The 16370-nt window shown below is 49.3% G+C and overlaps 1 protein-coding gene across 3 annotated transcripts in view; it reads left to right on the plus strand.

Annotated features, from left to right (window-relative positions):
* The first annotated feature begins 824 nt into the window (after positions 1-824).
* NSD1 (nuclear receptor binding SET domain protein 1) overlaps positions 825-16370 on the plus strand; it is a 63652-nt gene continuing 48106 nt past the window's right edge. The window contains exons 1-2 of one of the 3 annotated variants that reach the window (XM_080627483.1): positions 825-960; positions 1173-1822. In XM_080627483.1, the coding sequence (XP_080483609.1) occupies positions 1193-1822 (630 nt within the window). In that variant the 5' untranslated portion in view covers positions 825-960; positions 1173-1192. Of the gene's footprint in view, positions 961-1172; positions 1823-2801; positions 3043-16370 lie in introns of those variants that run through there. The other 2 variants (XM_080627485.1, XM_080627484.1) reach the window with 2 other exon arrangements.

Genomic DNA, 16370 nt, shown 5'->3' on the forward strand with positions numbered 1-16370 from the left:
ACAAGCCAGGCCGCGGGCACCCGGGCGCCGCTTCCCGGCGGGCGAGGCTCGGCGAGGCTCGGCTCGGCAACAGCACGGCCCGGCACAGCGGGCCCCGCGGTGGGCGACAGCCCGGCCCGCGGGTGGGCGGCGGGGGGAGCGCGGCCGGGGCGCCGGGCCCGGCGGACAATGGCAGGGGGTAACCCGAGCCCGGCGGGGGCGGGCGACGGCCCGCGACCCCCGCCCCGCTGGCTGCCCGCTGCGACCGGGACCGGGACCGAGGCGGAGCCGGCGGTCCGTGCCGCTGGGCAGCAGCCGCCGTGTGTCCCTCTGGGGCGCAGGGCCTGGCGACTCCATTTTGTTGGCGCTCGCAGGCCCGCGGCCTGCCTACCGGCCCCGCGGCCGACCGGGAAGGGAAACAGAGGGGGGGGAGGGCAGCGGCCGGCGGGAGCATCGGGGCCCGCAGGTGAGGCACTGCTCGGCCGCCCCGTCCCGCCCCGTCGGCCCGGTGCCCCACCGCTGCTTGAGATGGGGGTAGCGGGCCCGAGGGTGCGGGGCCGGGTGTGCCGCCATGTGCGCGAGGCCGAGCCGGTGTGTCCGGTGCGCAGGGGGTAGCGGGCCCGGCGGGGCACACCGGGGGGGGGCAGCACTGAGTGTTTGTACCCCGGGGCGGTGGCGCGTACGGGGGGGCAGTAAAGGGGGACGCCCGTGGATGGGGGGGGGGGCAAGGGAATGGGGGGGAGCTCGCGCGGGCGCGCGCTGATTGGACGCCACCGAACCCCAAGAGCGGGCGCGGGGGGGCGCGCGCAAGCGCGGGTGGCGCGCGCCGGCGGGATGGCGGCGCCGGGCGCGCGCATGCGGGGGAGGGAGGAGGAGGGAGGCGGTGGAGCGGCGCTGGCGGGGCCTGGCCCGGCCGGGTCGGCGCGTCTCCTTCTCGGCCCGCACCGCGGGCAGGCGGCGAGCCGGCCGCGGCGGCCGCAGGTGAGCGGCAGCTGCCCGGGCGAGGCGGCTGGGCCCGAAGCCAGCCAGAGTCGTGTCGTGCCTGTGCTGGGCGGCAGGCCGAGGCCTGTGGCTTAGCGCTGAGGCGACGGCGTCGGCCCGCGCGGGGCCGGCGGAGCGCAGTGGGCCCCCGGGCGCGGCTGCCATTTTGCGGCAGTGGCGGCAGTGCTGACCCCATTGTGCTGTGCCCGCAGGTGGATGCCCGCGGCCCGGCATGGAGCAGGCCTGCGAAGTGAGCCGCCGCAGCTGCCTCGTCCCCTTCGGCACCTCGCTGGCGGCCGCCGAGGCCAAGGGTGGCCCCGAGCCGCCCGCCATGCAGCTGGCGGCCGCCAAGCCCGTGTACGGCCAGGATCCCTCGTCCTGCTACATCCCTCTGCGCCGGCTGCAGGACCTGGCCTCCATGATCAACGCCGAGTATCTCGGCGGCGCTGCCGACGGTGCTGAGGCCCTGCCCGACCCCGGCTCGCCACCACCCCGCCTCCCCGCTGCGCAGGACCCGGCGGACAGCGTCGACGGACCCGGACCGGCGGCCGAGGCGCCCCGCGGGGCCTTGGGCTTCCCCCTGCTCCTGCGGGACGACGGCGGAGAGGAGGCGGAGGAGGAAGGCACTGAGACGCCGGAGGAGGAGGACGAAGACGACGACGACGAAGACTACGACGAAGAAGAGGAGGTGGACGAGGAGGCGGCTGAGCCCGTCTCCCGTAGCCGAGGCCGCTCCGTGCTGCAGCAGGGCCCCGGAAGCCCTCCGCCGCCACTCTTGCAGCCGGTCGAGCCGGTGCCGATTACGGTGCCGGACGGCGGCCCCGGGGAGAAGCCGGAGCTTTCCGCCGCGGCCCTGCAGCTTGTAAGTACCGGCGGGGGGAGGGGGGCGCCGGGCGGGGGGCCGTGGCCGCTGCCATTTTGCGGCGTAGGCCGGCGAGGCGCGGTGCGGCAGGGCCGAGCCGGGCGCCCTCGCAGCCGGCACCCTCGAGCGCGGGCAGCCATCTTGCCGAGGGGACCCTGCCGAGGCGCCGTGGCCTCAGCCCGCGACTGCAGCCCTTCGGGGCCAGCGGGGCCAGCTGCCAGCGCGGGCTGTCAGCGGGCCCTGCCGCGCACCTTCCGCGGCCTCTTTTCCCCTCGGGAATAAGACCCATCATCACCGCGCCGTGCAGCAGCAGATCGCCGCGAAGTTCGGTGGAGTTTCTCTTCCATTGCAAGGTTTTTTTTCCTTTTCTTTGCGCGCACTGCAGATGAGGAGGGCAGGAGGAGCGCTTTCCTCTCCTGCCCGGTCTGCTGTGCCGCTGTCAGACGGCTCTTTGTCTGGCCTGGCTGGAGGTACCCAAGCTGTGAGACTTTGGCGGTGGCCAGGGAGGGGCCGTGTCACGGCCTGACAGACCACGGCCAGGAAACCTGGCCTGCTAGTTTGGCTTTTTTTCCTTTCCTTTCTGCGTTCACAAATTCCTTTAGTTTGCTTTCTAATATGCTTAATAAGAAGCAAAACTGGTTGAACTTTTAGAGTTCTTAGTTAGCTGCATTCAACTTTGTTGTAAAATGCGTTTTTGAACGGAAGTATTATTTCTGGGTAGTTCTCAGAGTGATTATTTGCAGATATGTATGTATATTTCTTGTAGTTCTTAAGTGGTTTTTTGGGGGGTTTTGTTACTAGTTGCATATGTGTTTCTTAGATATGTTCTGTCAAATTTAAGGTTCCTTACTAGAGGATGCTGTTGGGTGTTAAGCATTGCTTGATGCAAGGTGTGAAAATCAACACATGTGACAGCGCTGACACCAAAACCATCTTGCTCTCTTTAATTTCAGTAGAGCTGCTGATGCCGGACAGATGCTACTGGTGCCTGCAGCACTTGTGGAGAAATATTTGCTTTCACCTGGGTGCAGTTGGGAACATGCAGTGTTCCTGCTGTGTGCTCTGGAGGAGGGGGAACACTTGTTGCGGGAAGGGGCGATTTCGGGAAGGTGCTGACAGCGGCTTAATTTGTCAGGCTCAGCTCTGGCTTGTGGATCCTCTTCAGTGTTCCTTGGGAAGAATCATTCTCCATGTGGATACTCAGTTTTGAGTGTTTGGGGGTAAGAGGCTGCTGTTGGGCTGCGGTTTGTGCATACACTTAGCTTTGTTTTGCAGAGCAAAGCAGGGATCTTTCAGCAGACATGTGCTCAGTGATGCGGTTGTGGGAGGGTCTCACTTTGTAAACAGAAGCGAGCAGAGGTACTTTCACAACGCTTGCCTCTGCTATCAGTGGCTTTACAACGTGCTTCGCAGAACTGCAGCTTGTACGGTGACAAAACTTAGTGATTGAGCCTGTTATTTGAATATGCATCGAGGGGTTGACTTCCTTAAAACTGCGTTCCTGTTTGCTGTAGTACATTAGTGTTGCTGAATTGTGCCGGTGACTTAAAAGCATAGCTCCATTCAGAAGAAAACACAAAGAACAGCGTTTTTTAGGCAGCCTGGGGTCCTTCTCAAGTATTGAACTCTTCCTTTAGTAAGTGCTGCTTATCTGAGTGGTCCTTCATATTAGCTCTCTGCTTGTGGGATGGGAAGAGAGGAGGATTTTTCTCTCCGCCAAGTTACCAATGTGACAGTTAAATCTTGTAATTGTTGAACATGACATAGTAACAGGAAATAACCAGGTTCGCTCCTGAGATCACATATGGATGTTGGCATTTAATTCCAGCCTCATTTGTGTTTGGGTAACTGGAACCAAGTTTGAAAGCCTGCTAAAACTTAAAACAAAAAACCATACTGAAACAAGAAATACAAGCCTCTGAGAGTTCTGCACTGCTGTATTTAGGGTGGGCTACTGTTTCAGGTAATCATCTTTACCCAGCCTGATGATGGGGCTCCTCCACCTTACAGAGAGACTTTCTCAGAACCTTTATTCTTGAAGCTTAGCTGCTGCTCAAACTTGCTGCATATATCTCAGACCTCTGTGTCTGCCCCTTGCAGCCTTTGAATTTTTCACTGGGTCATTGTGAACTTGCTTTGAAAATGCTGATTGCCAAAACGTCAGGAGTGCTTCCAGCTGAAGGGCCATCTTTTTGGTTTAGTCTTTAGTGGGATGCAAAGTTCAGCATTTAAGTAGTGCCTCTGGGTGGCAGGTATTGTTTTGCATGGGGATTTGTCGATAGCCCTGGCGTCCTGTACTCAAACATTGCCCCAAACAGGGAAGAGGTTGCTCAGACAGCATTCAGTTGTAAAGAGAGATGTGCATATTCTGAAGTTATTTTAAGTGTCAAGTTAATCTTAAAGTTGACTGAAGCTCCCCATGCTCCCAGCAGCCACTGACAGATTTTGTGTTGGAGAGAAGAAACTTACAGCAGTGGTTCTTGGGTCTTGTTTCTGCTCCAGAAGTGATGGTGCAGTGACTGCTGGCAGCTGCTGGCTTACTTCCTTGTGCATGTGTTTTGGGTTATTGCCATTTAAATTGAAACAGGAGGCTGTTTTTTAATCTCTCTGTTCTTTACCATCTTGACATGAGCTTCTCTTTAGTGCTTTCCCAGCCTTTATGAGTTGAAGAAGTCCTGGGCAGCATTATGTGGAGTTAAGAAGGAGAATTGGGCCCGGTCTCCAGCACTGGGGAGGGTGGGTGCAGCCACATAGGGTCTGAGTGACATGGTTCTTGCTTGAACTCAGTTGCTGTGGAGCGGGAGGTGGATGTGTCTCTGACAGAACCCACATGATGAAATTTTGCTTTTTTATGTATTTTTTGGTGCCTTATTATTTGGCTTTTGCTTTGTCAGTTTGTTGGTTTTTAATTGCTACCCTCAAAGCATGTTAGAGTCATTTGGTTTGCAAAGTTGAGCACTCGGAATCAGAGTGTTGTTGGATTCAAGTCCGTCTGTGCCACTCCTGGTGCGTGCATGTTCTGCAGTGTATGATCCTGGTTAAACATTCATAAGCTGTTTTTTCCACGGGATGCTGATGGATCCAGGCTGCAGGATGTGCAGAGCTCGCGTGTGGCACTTGCTCATTGTTGCTTTTCATTCTTTTCATACTATTTCCTTGTCCAGCTCCATGCTGTAGGAGTGTGATATTCAAGTAATGGCAGTGATGAAATGAGGTACAGGGAAATCCAGAACCACATCTTTAATCACTAAGGATGGCTGCTTCCAGTGGCTGGATGCAAGGAATGAGTAAAGCATGTGTGTAGGGCTACTAGAAGGTTTTTACTTTAGCAGAACCACACCGTATGCAATGTGTTAAAAGCATTGAAGGCCAGCAAAGTCCTCCCTTTAAGTGTACAATTAAGCCATGATGAACTTGAGTTCTGTTGCAGTCTGCAGCTGTGGGGAGAGTACTCTCTTTATAAAGAGTATGTGTCCCTGTGTGAGACAAGGTTCTTTGTTTATCAACTCAGATATGTAGTGCCATTTCTCTCTTTGCTAAAAATAAAATGAAGGAACCAATGCCACGTGATGTGTGTTACGCCTGCAAGCGGTTCTGAAAGAGTCTCCTACTACAGGCTGATTCGAGGTGTAACTAACTGCCGGTAATATTATATCCCTGAGACACAATGGGCATGGCAGTGGTTTGTTTGAGCATGGAACATAAATTTCCTTGGTCATTTGACATCTTCCTGGTGGAGAGATCAATTCCGTTTGGCTGTCTGCACTTCCTGCGGGCATGGTCTCCCCCTCTGTACACCTGGTGAGAACAGGCTCTAGGCGCACTGCTGCCCCTGTGCATCCCATCTTGCACGTGCTCCTCTGCCACTGAGATATATGCTGTGAGCGCAGAGCTGGATCTCCCCTGGCTGTGGCTGCTGGCATCTACTGGCCCCTCTATTGAAGCACATTCAGGTCTCATACAGCTCTAAACTTACTCAAAAAGGACTTTAGCTGTGGTGGACACGCAGAAGAATGGATATTTCCATGGTTATGGAACTGTCTGGGCTGTTACTGCTCAATCATAAATTTTTGAGGTCGTTAATGAGTTTGTGGTGCTTTCATGCTTTGATGGCACTGTACTGCCTCTTCCTTGCAGTGGTTATGGTGTGAGCAGTGGGTGTTAAGATGCTGTCACAGCAGGATGGTGTTCCCTAGGTGCAAGGAGGAGCAGCTCCTTTGAGTGACAGCAGGGTTTTCTTGCACAGAGTACAATCTGGAGCTCTCCTGTACAGCAGATTGGATCCTGGAAGTATTTATTCTAGCATTTGGCTGTAATTGTTCTTCCTCTCCTTCTTTCATTTCTGTTTGTTTTCTAATCTTGTATTGCTGATTAGGTGCAAAATGCCTGTTACTGTAGGTGATGTTACAGAAAGTAACATCTGATAAAAATAACATTTGGTTCTGTAACATCTGATGTTACAGAAATAACATGGATTCTCTAGAAAATACGGATGTCCTGGCTGTGTGTCATGTGCTGGGAGATGTGAATGATCGATCACAGTTCATATGGGGCTGCGCAGCTCTCCAAAGCTGAACATTGTCTGTATGCAAATAGCAAAACCAGAGGTGTTTCCTTGCCAATTGGCCAGTCCTGCAGGTGAGGTTTTGCTGAATGTAATGGCAGAAACCTCTGTTTTTCTGCTTTCTATATTTAAAACTTAGTTTTCAAGCTGGATTAAGAAAGGCTCTGTTTAAGCAACGTCTTGGTTAACATACTGTCCTCAGTCATAAATATTTCAAGTCTCCAGTGAAGATTGTTGCCAGAGGAGTGTAGACTTCACTCAGCTGTTCAGCAGCGAAGTTGTGCTCTGTGGTGTGGTGTGCTTAGTACATTGCCTGCTACTCTTGCAGGAAGAAAACAGCCATCAGTAGCAGGAAAATCAGCTTTTACAGGTGCTTTTTTAGGATGCATGCTGCTCTCGGGGCCTGCTGCCTCTGCTGTCTCTGTACCAACTTGCTGGTGATTTGTTTTTAAAAGTTCATCTCCCAGAACTTGGACCATTTTTTCCCCTAACAAATCTTATCTTGTTGAGGGTACAGTGATTCTGGTTCTGCCCTTACAGCTTCTTCTAAGTGGTTGTGGCTCAGTTTGATGCTGGAGCAGTGATGATTAACTTCAGGGCAACATCCTTGTGCTTTTCATGACGTCATGGATTTGTTGATGGCCTCTTGCAGTATAGCAGCTTCTTGCACCTCACTGCACCTTGCTTCCACAAGTGGGGTTGAACTGTGACGTGTAACCATTATTAGGTTGGGGTTTCTGTTTGTTTTCCTTAATTGATGTTAACATATCTGGAGGTCACTGCGGAGGGGTCAACTCTGGCTATGTTAACAGAGTACTTGAGCCCCAAAGAAAGAAAAGTGGCATTTTCTCAGTTATAATTAAGACAGGACTTATTAAAAAGACATTCTTAACTCAAAAATCAGTGTTAAGGGTGATGATCAACTTCCAGTCTAGTTGCTTAGAATATACTTAGGTTTTTCTTGTCTGTGACTGACAGCTGCTTGTATATAGTATTCCTCCTCCCCCTCCCCAGTTACTTGCTCTGGCATTTAGAAAGGCACAGGTAACAGAAACACCTAAAGAAAAACTAAATCCTAGCAAGTTTGCCCTAGGAGTTCAATGCCGTTTTTAATACCAGAAGAATATGACCTGTGTTTTGTTCTGTCTGCACAGAGCCATATGTGCTGTGCAATGCAGTCTTCACTCAGTAAAATGCGAGTTAAATCCTTTATGGTGGTTAAGGCATTGCCAGGATTTCCAAGTTAATGGGTGGAAGAGGTCTGTATGAGAGTCTGCTCTGAATTAGAGCAGCAGTTTTCAACCTCTGTTGATTTGTGGACCCCTAAACGCTTCCCAGGTGCAGACTCTTGTGATTTTTAGGCCTATCAACAATAGCCTTGCTTCCTTTCATATAATTTCATGGCATCATAAGTATTGTTCTGTGGCCATGAGTTTGCAGGCTGGTAGTTACAGAATATGTTGCAAATGTAGTGTCTGACCTGTGTGAGTTTTGTGTTGAGTCAAATGTACTGTTGACATTTGTGCTGCTGGAGCAGGCAGGGCTGCCCTCCTCTGCCTGGCTTGCTGCTATTGCCTCTTGCAGGAATGCTTGATAAAAGCTGTAGTTTGCTTTGCTGAAATAGTTACTGGAAGTTTAACTCTTCCTTTTGCGTGTGTTGACGTGAGCGTGATGTTACTGGTTAAGGTGAAGCTGGTGATGGGAGGAACTGCAAGGTGTGGTGACATCGAAGAAAGAGCTCGGTGCTAGCACAGACAGTTTAGGGCTTTTTGGGTGTGCTTTTGTGTTTTTGGCTTGTTTGGTTTCTGTTTTGATGGACAGGACTGAGCAGTCACCAGTGCTGTCCTGTGGGCTGCAAAGAGCAATCCATGGCTCAGCCTGCACAGAGGTCAGTCATGTGCAGGTAGTGTGTGCAGTGTGGTTTAGGTTTGGAGAGGCTGGAGCATAATCCCTGCAGTTGTGGCTGGGGATTGTAGGGGCCTCTGCGAAGTTGCAGTGTTTGTGGTGGTGCATGAATAGGATGTCGGTGGAGTGTTACCAAAGATAGGTGCAGGGCATAGGTGTGTGTTTGGAATCCCTGGGGAACATGCTGTGCTCCTCCCAGGAGGTAGATGCAGCCAGGGAGCTGAGTGGTAGCACCAGGGAGTTTGGCAGTGCTGCAGAGCTGTGCTGTGCAGAGGCAGTGGAAGATGGGAAGCTGCATGTTCTGCTGGTGCAGTGCTGGGTGCAAGCACAGGGCTTGCTTTGGCTGATGTGAGCTCCTGTATGTGCTTGCCATACACCCCAGCAGGTGCCAGCTGAAGTTCTCCGTCCTTGTTAAATTAGAAACCTAGTTCCAGTGTAGCTGCTCGCAAGTGCTTTGCAGCAGTGATTAAATGTGCAGCAGAGATAAAGATGGGCTTGGTATGCATCCATTCTCCTGTGTGTCCAGCAGCATTGATGAAGCCAGGAGGCATTTCAGCAGTGTGCTTGGTTCTATTGAACGATGGAAAAACACTTGTTACAATTGACATGCTGACTCTTTTGTAGTATTTGAGGGCAAGTTGGCCCTGACTGGGCACCTTCACTTCTGTCTCCAGCACAGCCTGAACACCAGGTCTGTACCAAGTTGACCCACTTGGGTCGATGCCTGGTTTGGTTGTAGCCGTGGCAAATGCATGCCATCCGCATCCACAAATGAATGGCTTGTCCTGCAGCCTGCGAAATCTGCCTGCTGCCCCTTTGGGGCTGAGTTGCTGGAGTGGCTCTGTGTGAGGCAGCAAGTCTGCAGGTGGAAGGGGCAGCACTTGTGATGTACATGGCATTGGGAAGGGTGGTGTTTGACAGCGCTGTCAGTGCCTGAACCACAGAGAAAGTGCAACATGTCTCCAGTTGTGGAGGCCTCCCCATGTCCCTCTTCATCCTCTTCCTCATGGAGTGCAGGTGGGTAAGTGCTGGATAGGGAGCAGCAGGTAGGGCTGCCAAGCAAAGCTTTGTGTGAGTTCTTGATAGGGAACTTGTTCTGTAGGTTATGTTACAGTATCAGACAGCTCTGCTGGAGGCAGCGCGTTCACACTACTGTGTTCTTCAGAGAAAACCCCACCTGGTTTGATAGGTACTAAACCAGCAGTGTAGCTTGGTATTCAGACAGTCATCAGTACTAATACTTTGGGGACTCGCTTTTCATTTTCAGACGTGCATAATTTGACTTTTGTGTGTGAGAAACCAGAAGTGTTGAGTTGGGTAGAGCAGTCCAGCACAGCATTGCCTGCTACCCAAAGGATGGGGTGCCCTTTGGCTGATATTTTTTCAGAACAGAGAATTTCTTGCCCGGTAGCATCTCGGCACACTGGAAACCTCCAGCTTGTTTTTTCAGCTCCAGCAGGGCCTCTGGTGCTGATCATGCAGCGAGGCTCTTGCCCTAAGCCCTGCTTGAAGCTTCCATGTTCCTCTCCTTTTAGAGGAGTGTGCTCACGATTTTACCTCCCACTGTTGGTGGAAGATAGAAACCTGCCTTTTGCCTAATGCAAGGAGGGTGGGAGCCAGGGTGGTTATTGCCCTTTTAATAGTTCCTGTTTGCCCTGATGTTTCTTTGTTGTTGGTTTTCCCAAGCACCTGTTTAGGCTTACTGCTGCCCACGGATTTCTAAATAGCAGCAGTGAACCAAGTCAGATTCCTCTTTAGTTTTAGCTGCCTGTCCTCTCCCAGTGTGTGCATGAAGCTGGATTCACAACATAAAGGCTTTAAAGCCTCTCTGGAGCATAAGTTTGCAGGACCTAATGGTTGGAACACAAACCTTCCTCAGGGTATGGCTCTAAGAAGTAAATAAATAAAACCAGGATAAGTTTATTACACTGCTACTGACCAGAAATCCTGATTTCAGTGATAGTAGGGATTCAGCAAAAGCAGTTGAAATTCTAAATGTAAATGATTTTTAAAATGCAATTAAAATTTATTTTTATGTGAACAGAACATTTGTAAATGTTTGTTTGGTTTGGAAAAGTGTTTCAACTGGGTGGGGGATTGACATGCTCATACTCCCTGGTTTTGAGGCAGTTATGGTCCTGTGTAGGTGGCACCTTTGCATTTGGACTAACAAAGTGGGATTGTACAGCCTTCTCCTGTGGACAGATCACAGCTTCCACAGAAGGTTGAATTTGCAAGCCCAGCTTAAATGTTTGTTGCTTTCAGAGAAACCCACAGAATTAAAATAAGCAAAGAAACCAAGCAAAAAGCCCTAACAACAACCAAGCCTAGCAACAAGCAAGTATTAGCAGGTACACATTTAATACAACCCAAACTGCCAATTTTTAGCTGTTGAGGTTCTAATACAGGATATGCTCTGCGCTGCATGTGCGTGCTGTTCAGTGGTACTGCTTCATTCTGCTTACAGCTTAAGCTGTAATGGCTACACTTTATATCCATAAATCAGAATAGCCAAGTTTCATTTTACACAGTTTGAATCTGAGTTTCATTTTATGGATTTAGAAACTTAATTTCTGAAAACAAACATTGTGTTCGGATGTGTTGCTTGTGTACAATCTGATAACATAGAAAAACACAAAGGTAAGGCTGAAAAGGGACAGATCTGTTGACCTTGTTTCAGTTTGGGTTTTTTTGGTTAGTACTCAGACACAAGAAGTTACTTTTGATATTTGCTCTTTGTGATACATGGCAAAGGTCCGGTAATACCTGCAGTTTTGAAACAATTAGTGCTGACTGGGAGAGCCAGATGTAAAGAGAACTTGATTTCTCATATAAAATGTATGCAGATAAACAAGTGTGAGCCTCTTCCCTCTGCTTCAGGCTCCTGACAGTGGTTTGAAATCTGTATGTTTGTGTGTATGTCTGGATTTCTCTCTGCTGGGGATCTGGGTAAGATCATACCCCTTCTCCCCCACCTCCTCCTTCTGCCTTCTTCAAACCTTCTGTTGGTTGCATTTCTGGTTATTAGGATGCTAAAGTAAAGCTTTCTGTTGCACTTCTATTCATTCCATAAGGAATATGATCTCCATTAAGAAAGTGAACCAGGGATGCTGTTAACCAGTTATCTTGGTGTCTGAGGCCTGGTGTTCTCCCGTCAGTATGTTCCTTATTTAGAATGCATACATTTATAAGCCCTGAACTTGATAGAAATGCTTCAGGATGTGTGAATTACCTGATGCAGTGCCATCAGCTCTCTTTATCTTTCACAGTGGTTCATAGGTAACACTCATTGCATGTGTAGCTGCCACAGTGTGGAAAAGGGTACTAAAAACTAGCCAAAGACAACAAATATCTGCAAGCATGTAGATAACAGATGTTTGGCTTGTATCATAATCTCTGCTGTGTTTTTTGCTGGTGAATATTTAATTAGTGAGTATTTAACACTTTGGTGTGATAATGGTCCCAGGTAAGAGGTAGTGTTCTTCTTTAGTCACTAATGTAGGTCAGATGCCTGTTTGCTTTTTGCTGCAGTGCTGAAGGCAAAGGAAGACGGGAGCAATGGGGAACAAAGAGCAGGGCTCCTGGTCCCCATAGCATGTCCTCTGTCCCTAGCAGTGCTGGCTGCCACTCCAGCAGACTTCTCTAACTCCTGTGTTTGACTTGAAGCTTGCTGTGAAGTGTGGTATGATTGTTATGCTGGTGAGGGGCAGTGATGGTTTCAGCAGATACACTGTGCAGGTGTTGTGGTTTGGGTGTTCTGGTTTTTTACCTGCATACTCCAGTTGGGTTTACTGCTTTCCCTGTGCAGGGATTTATTCCTTTAAGTTCTCTCACAGCAGAGTGCAGAGGATGCTGCTCTCCCTGCAGACTGCAGGCTCAGCATCGCAGCCTCTGTCTGTAAAGGCTTAAAGCTTGGATGCTTCATAATGCCCCTTTGTACAGAGGAAACTTTGATTGATGACCTCTTTTTGCTTGGCTTCAAATACTTCTTAAGCTATGAAGTAGATAAAATTTAATTTTCTTTCCATTTTATGTTTTTCCAGCCAATTTGTTTTTTATTTCAGAAAAAGCTTCTTTAAAACGCAAGTCTTTGCTAATCATAGAATCATAGAATAGTTAGGGTTGGAAAGGACCTTAAGATCATCTAGTTCCACTCCCCCTGCCATTGATAGGGACACCTCACACTAAACCATTGCAGCCAAGGCTCTGTCCAACCTGGCCTTGAACACTGCCAGGGATGGAGCATTCACAGCTTCTCTGGGCAACCCATTCCAGTGCCTCACCACCATATAAGAATTTATTTCTTGTCTTTCATCACAACCAGTTACTCATTTCAGTTCTTGACTTTACTTCAGTTTTTAATCTCAGCTCCTTTTTATCTTTACATGCAACATTCACAAACAAAGGTTATTTTCCAGTCCCTGTTGTCTTTCCTTCTATCAGTATTCATTCGTTTCTCAGTGCACAAGTTTTGGAGCTCAGTGAAGGAATGAACAGTAGATCACTGAGTCTTCTTTCCAACCTCCCATCCTTAAAAGCAGGACTGTGGTAGGAGTTGAACTTTTAACTGTCTCTGTCAGCAGCAGTCACTGTATGGGAATTGCAGCCATCGCTGCTTCATTTCTGTGACTGGTTAAGTGATGTTAATGTGACCAGCTAAAGGATCTGAACCCCCATGTGATAGGAGCTGTATGGACTTGGGAAAGAATGATAAGCCTGAGCTCAGAGGGCTGAGGTTGAAGCTGCTCTGCTTTGTCTTAAACTGTAAGTTAATTTAGTGAGGTTGAACTTCAGCTGGAGGGAATCATCCTCTCATGAAAACTTTTGGGGTAGCTTCAGCAATGCCCTTCCAGGCTAGTTCTGGGAGTGTTTTTCACAGGATTTGCCCCACTTGCTGCTCCTCTTTTGCAAGAGCAGAGGTTGAATAACCTGTTGTGTGATGGTGGAAGGGCAGGAGCTGGAGTGGCACATCCCAGCATGTGACACCAGCCCTGTGGTTGGTGGTATTAGTAGGTATTGCTTTAAATGGACTTTCAGGCCCAGGGTAGTCCAAGTGCCTTCAAGTGTCACCTCTCCCTCAAGTTTGCTTTGTTAGGTATTTTTATATACCACCACCCCAGGTACAAAGAGCTGTTGATCTTCAGCCAGTTCAGCCATATCTGGGGGTGGGTTGGTGGCTCATATGAATCAGGTGAACTTCTTTTCAACTCATCCTCTTGAGGAAAAAAAGTGATCATTGAACTTTAAGGAAAAAAAGAAAAGGTGGTAGTGGATAAGGTGGTGACCTGGCCTTCATCAGGCTCCCAGTTCTCACTGATAAGTGGTAGATATTATAGCTTGTTTGTTGGTGGGCTGCAGGGAGAAGCACAGGAGTTGCTTCCCCAGGAATGGGGAGGTTTGAGAAGAGCTCAGGAAGCTCATGGGGCAGAGCTGCTGCCTTCTGGCAGCTGATGTGCACCTGTGCAGGGTGTGATTTACCTGCAGCTACCAGTGTGGTGAGATATGTGCAGGAGATACCCTGTGCTGCTGCTGCAGGGCCCTGGGCAGGTGCCTGCCATGCTCAGCAGAACAGGCTATTAGTGTTGTTGATTATGCCATATTGTTTAATTATTGCTTGGATGTGGTTGCCTCCTCTTGTTTTCTTCCTTGGCTTTGATTCTGTCCACTTGCTGAAACCAGGCTTGGCAGGATCTGCCTTCATTATTCTTGGGGGGCGGCAGCTTCCTTCTTGCTTTTCTTCCTTCTTCTCACACAATCTCTTTTGCAGGCTCTCTCCTAAAGCATGTTCTGTCCCTTTCTTCATTGAATAATGTCATGTTCATAATTGTCACGAATAAAATATAACAGGGGGATATTTTGACCACACATTTACGTGCTGGCTTTCCAAAGCAGGTCTGAATTTCAGGTGCGCAGGGCTACAATGGCTGCAGCTTGCTGCTTGGACTCTGGACAGCAAGGCCCTTTGGGTATGTGATGCTGAAAATGTTGGCCTGTAGCATAATATATATATATATATGTATTTCTGTCTGCCTCTTTGCTTGTAGTTTGGTCTTAATGTGGCTCTGCCAAGGTGGTACCATCCCATTTGTGCTGGGGCAGGTAGAGTGTCTGGAGCTGTGCCGCGCTGTGCTGGAGATCGCGGTGCTGCTCTGGTTACACAGAGATGACCAGTGCTGCAGGAAAAGTGCACTCTGTGGCTATCGGCATGTATGTATGTTTGTGCTTTGTGCCACATCTTCCAGGAAGATTAATAGGTTGAGCAGCAGCTTCAAGTGACGTAGCCAAGAGGTTACTGGCTAAACATTATTTTTGTCGCTAATTATGTGATTATGTTAAAGGGAAGATTGGTGAGAGACAGTCAAGGACTGACAGTATATATTTATAATATAACAGTAAAATCACGTAATCACAGTAAAATCACAAAAGCTTTCCTTGCATGATACGCTTCATATTTGTCTCATGATGAGACTTTCAGGAGGCCACAGATACTTGGTTTCTATCAGCCTCCTTCCCCACGAAGCTGAGCACCTGCTTCTGTTATTCCCACCCAGTGAACTGCAGAATGGTGGTTTGGCACAGTACAAGTTCAGGAGGTGACTTTCAAGGTAGAAGTGTTTGTGTTGTCCTGATGCAGAACCTTGGATTGTGACCTCTTCCTGTGATCAATTGTGATTTGGTTGCAATGGTGGAGACTGTTTGATTAAAAATGTCCTCAAGGTACATTCATGTTCTCTCTAAAAATAGCACAGAGTCATCTGAAATACTGTGTGTTGTCTGTCATTTAGTCTGTAGCTTGTCCTATCTGAGCAAATCGTTGCCAAACAATTGATAACAGAGGAGACAATACTGACTCCCTTTAGGGGAATGTCTCACAATACAGAACCACAAACCCTGTGGTGTTGCCTTGCTCAGCCAGGGAGCACTGTCCTTCCCTACCTCACTAGTCCAGACCTGTAACCTGCTTTGAATTCAGCACCTCTCCACTGCAGTAAGGACATGGTACCTACCTGGTATGCAGTGGTTCACAAGTTTTCTTGTTACTTAAACACTTGAAGGTTTCCATGCTCTGTAGCTAAACAGTGCTCAGATCATATGCAGGTACTATGAAGTTCATTGTTTAGAAACCCTTGGCCTTTCCCTAGCTCACAAGAAAGCTGCCATTACTGCAGGGCTGAGATTTTGGCCATTGGGCTGTATTAGCATCTTGATCTTGGCACAATAAATGTTAATTGTAATAGGAATTAAATTTCTTGTAATCTGACACAAGAAACACGTGCTTTGGGGGTTGTAATTGTGGCATCATGGAGCACAGTTTGAAGGAAGAGACTTACTGTACGTGGATATGCTGATAGCTGCTGCTGTTGCTCTGCTAGTTGGTTTTTTTATGTTGATGTTACAAATTCTAAAACTCTTAGGGTATTTCTTTTTTCCCCTCTGGAAATGTAAAGGCCTTTCTGGCCAGGTGGTGGGATTTGGGGAGAGAATAGTGCAAGACAGTGACCTGCTGCTGAAGTGCATCCTGTCACAAGGCTCTCCTTGGACATGGGAACATGGTGCTTCCTCATCTGCCTCTGTGACCCACTGGTGGGGCCTTTGTGGTGGGTGACGATGAGTCTGACTGCTGGTGCCAGGGAAGGGATTGCAGACTGGTGAGGAATGAGAATAGCAGTGACTGCTGAGGAGGAGGTGACTGTTTAAGCATTGTCTGAATAGTTTCCTGAAAGCCAGGTTTTCATCAAGCCCATGTGTGGGGTATCGGAGGGTGACAAAGAGTTGATTTAAATGCAGACTTGCCTCTGGGCAGGACTGGTGGTGTCACTCTGGTGGGTCAGTGTGAATGGCTTTGGCAAAGCTACTATGCACTGCATATGAGAGAACTTGATATAACAGACATGAGCCCCTTAAAGCCTGGGGTTGGAAAATGTGGGTTTTTTAAAAAAAAGGCATTTTTGCAGGAAGAACAGAAGCTGTAAAAGGGCCTTAAAAAAGGTGGTGGTGGGGGAGTGTTGCATCTGAAAGTGCATCTGCATTTTAAAAGCAGCAGCAAAGGAAGCACCTCTGGTTCCCATGCTCAGGGAC

Source organism: Psittacula echo (assembly GCF_963264785.1).
Source record: "Psittacula echo genome assembly, chromosome: 11".
Taxonomy (NCBI): Eukaryota; Metazoa; Chordata; class Aves; order Psittaciformes; family Psittacidae; genus Psittacula; species Psittacula echo.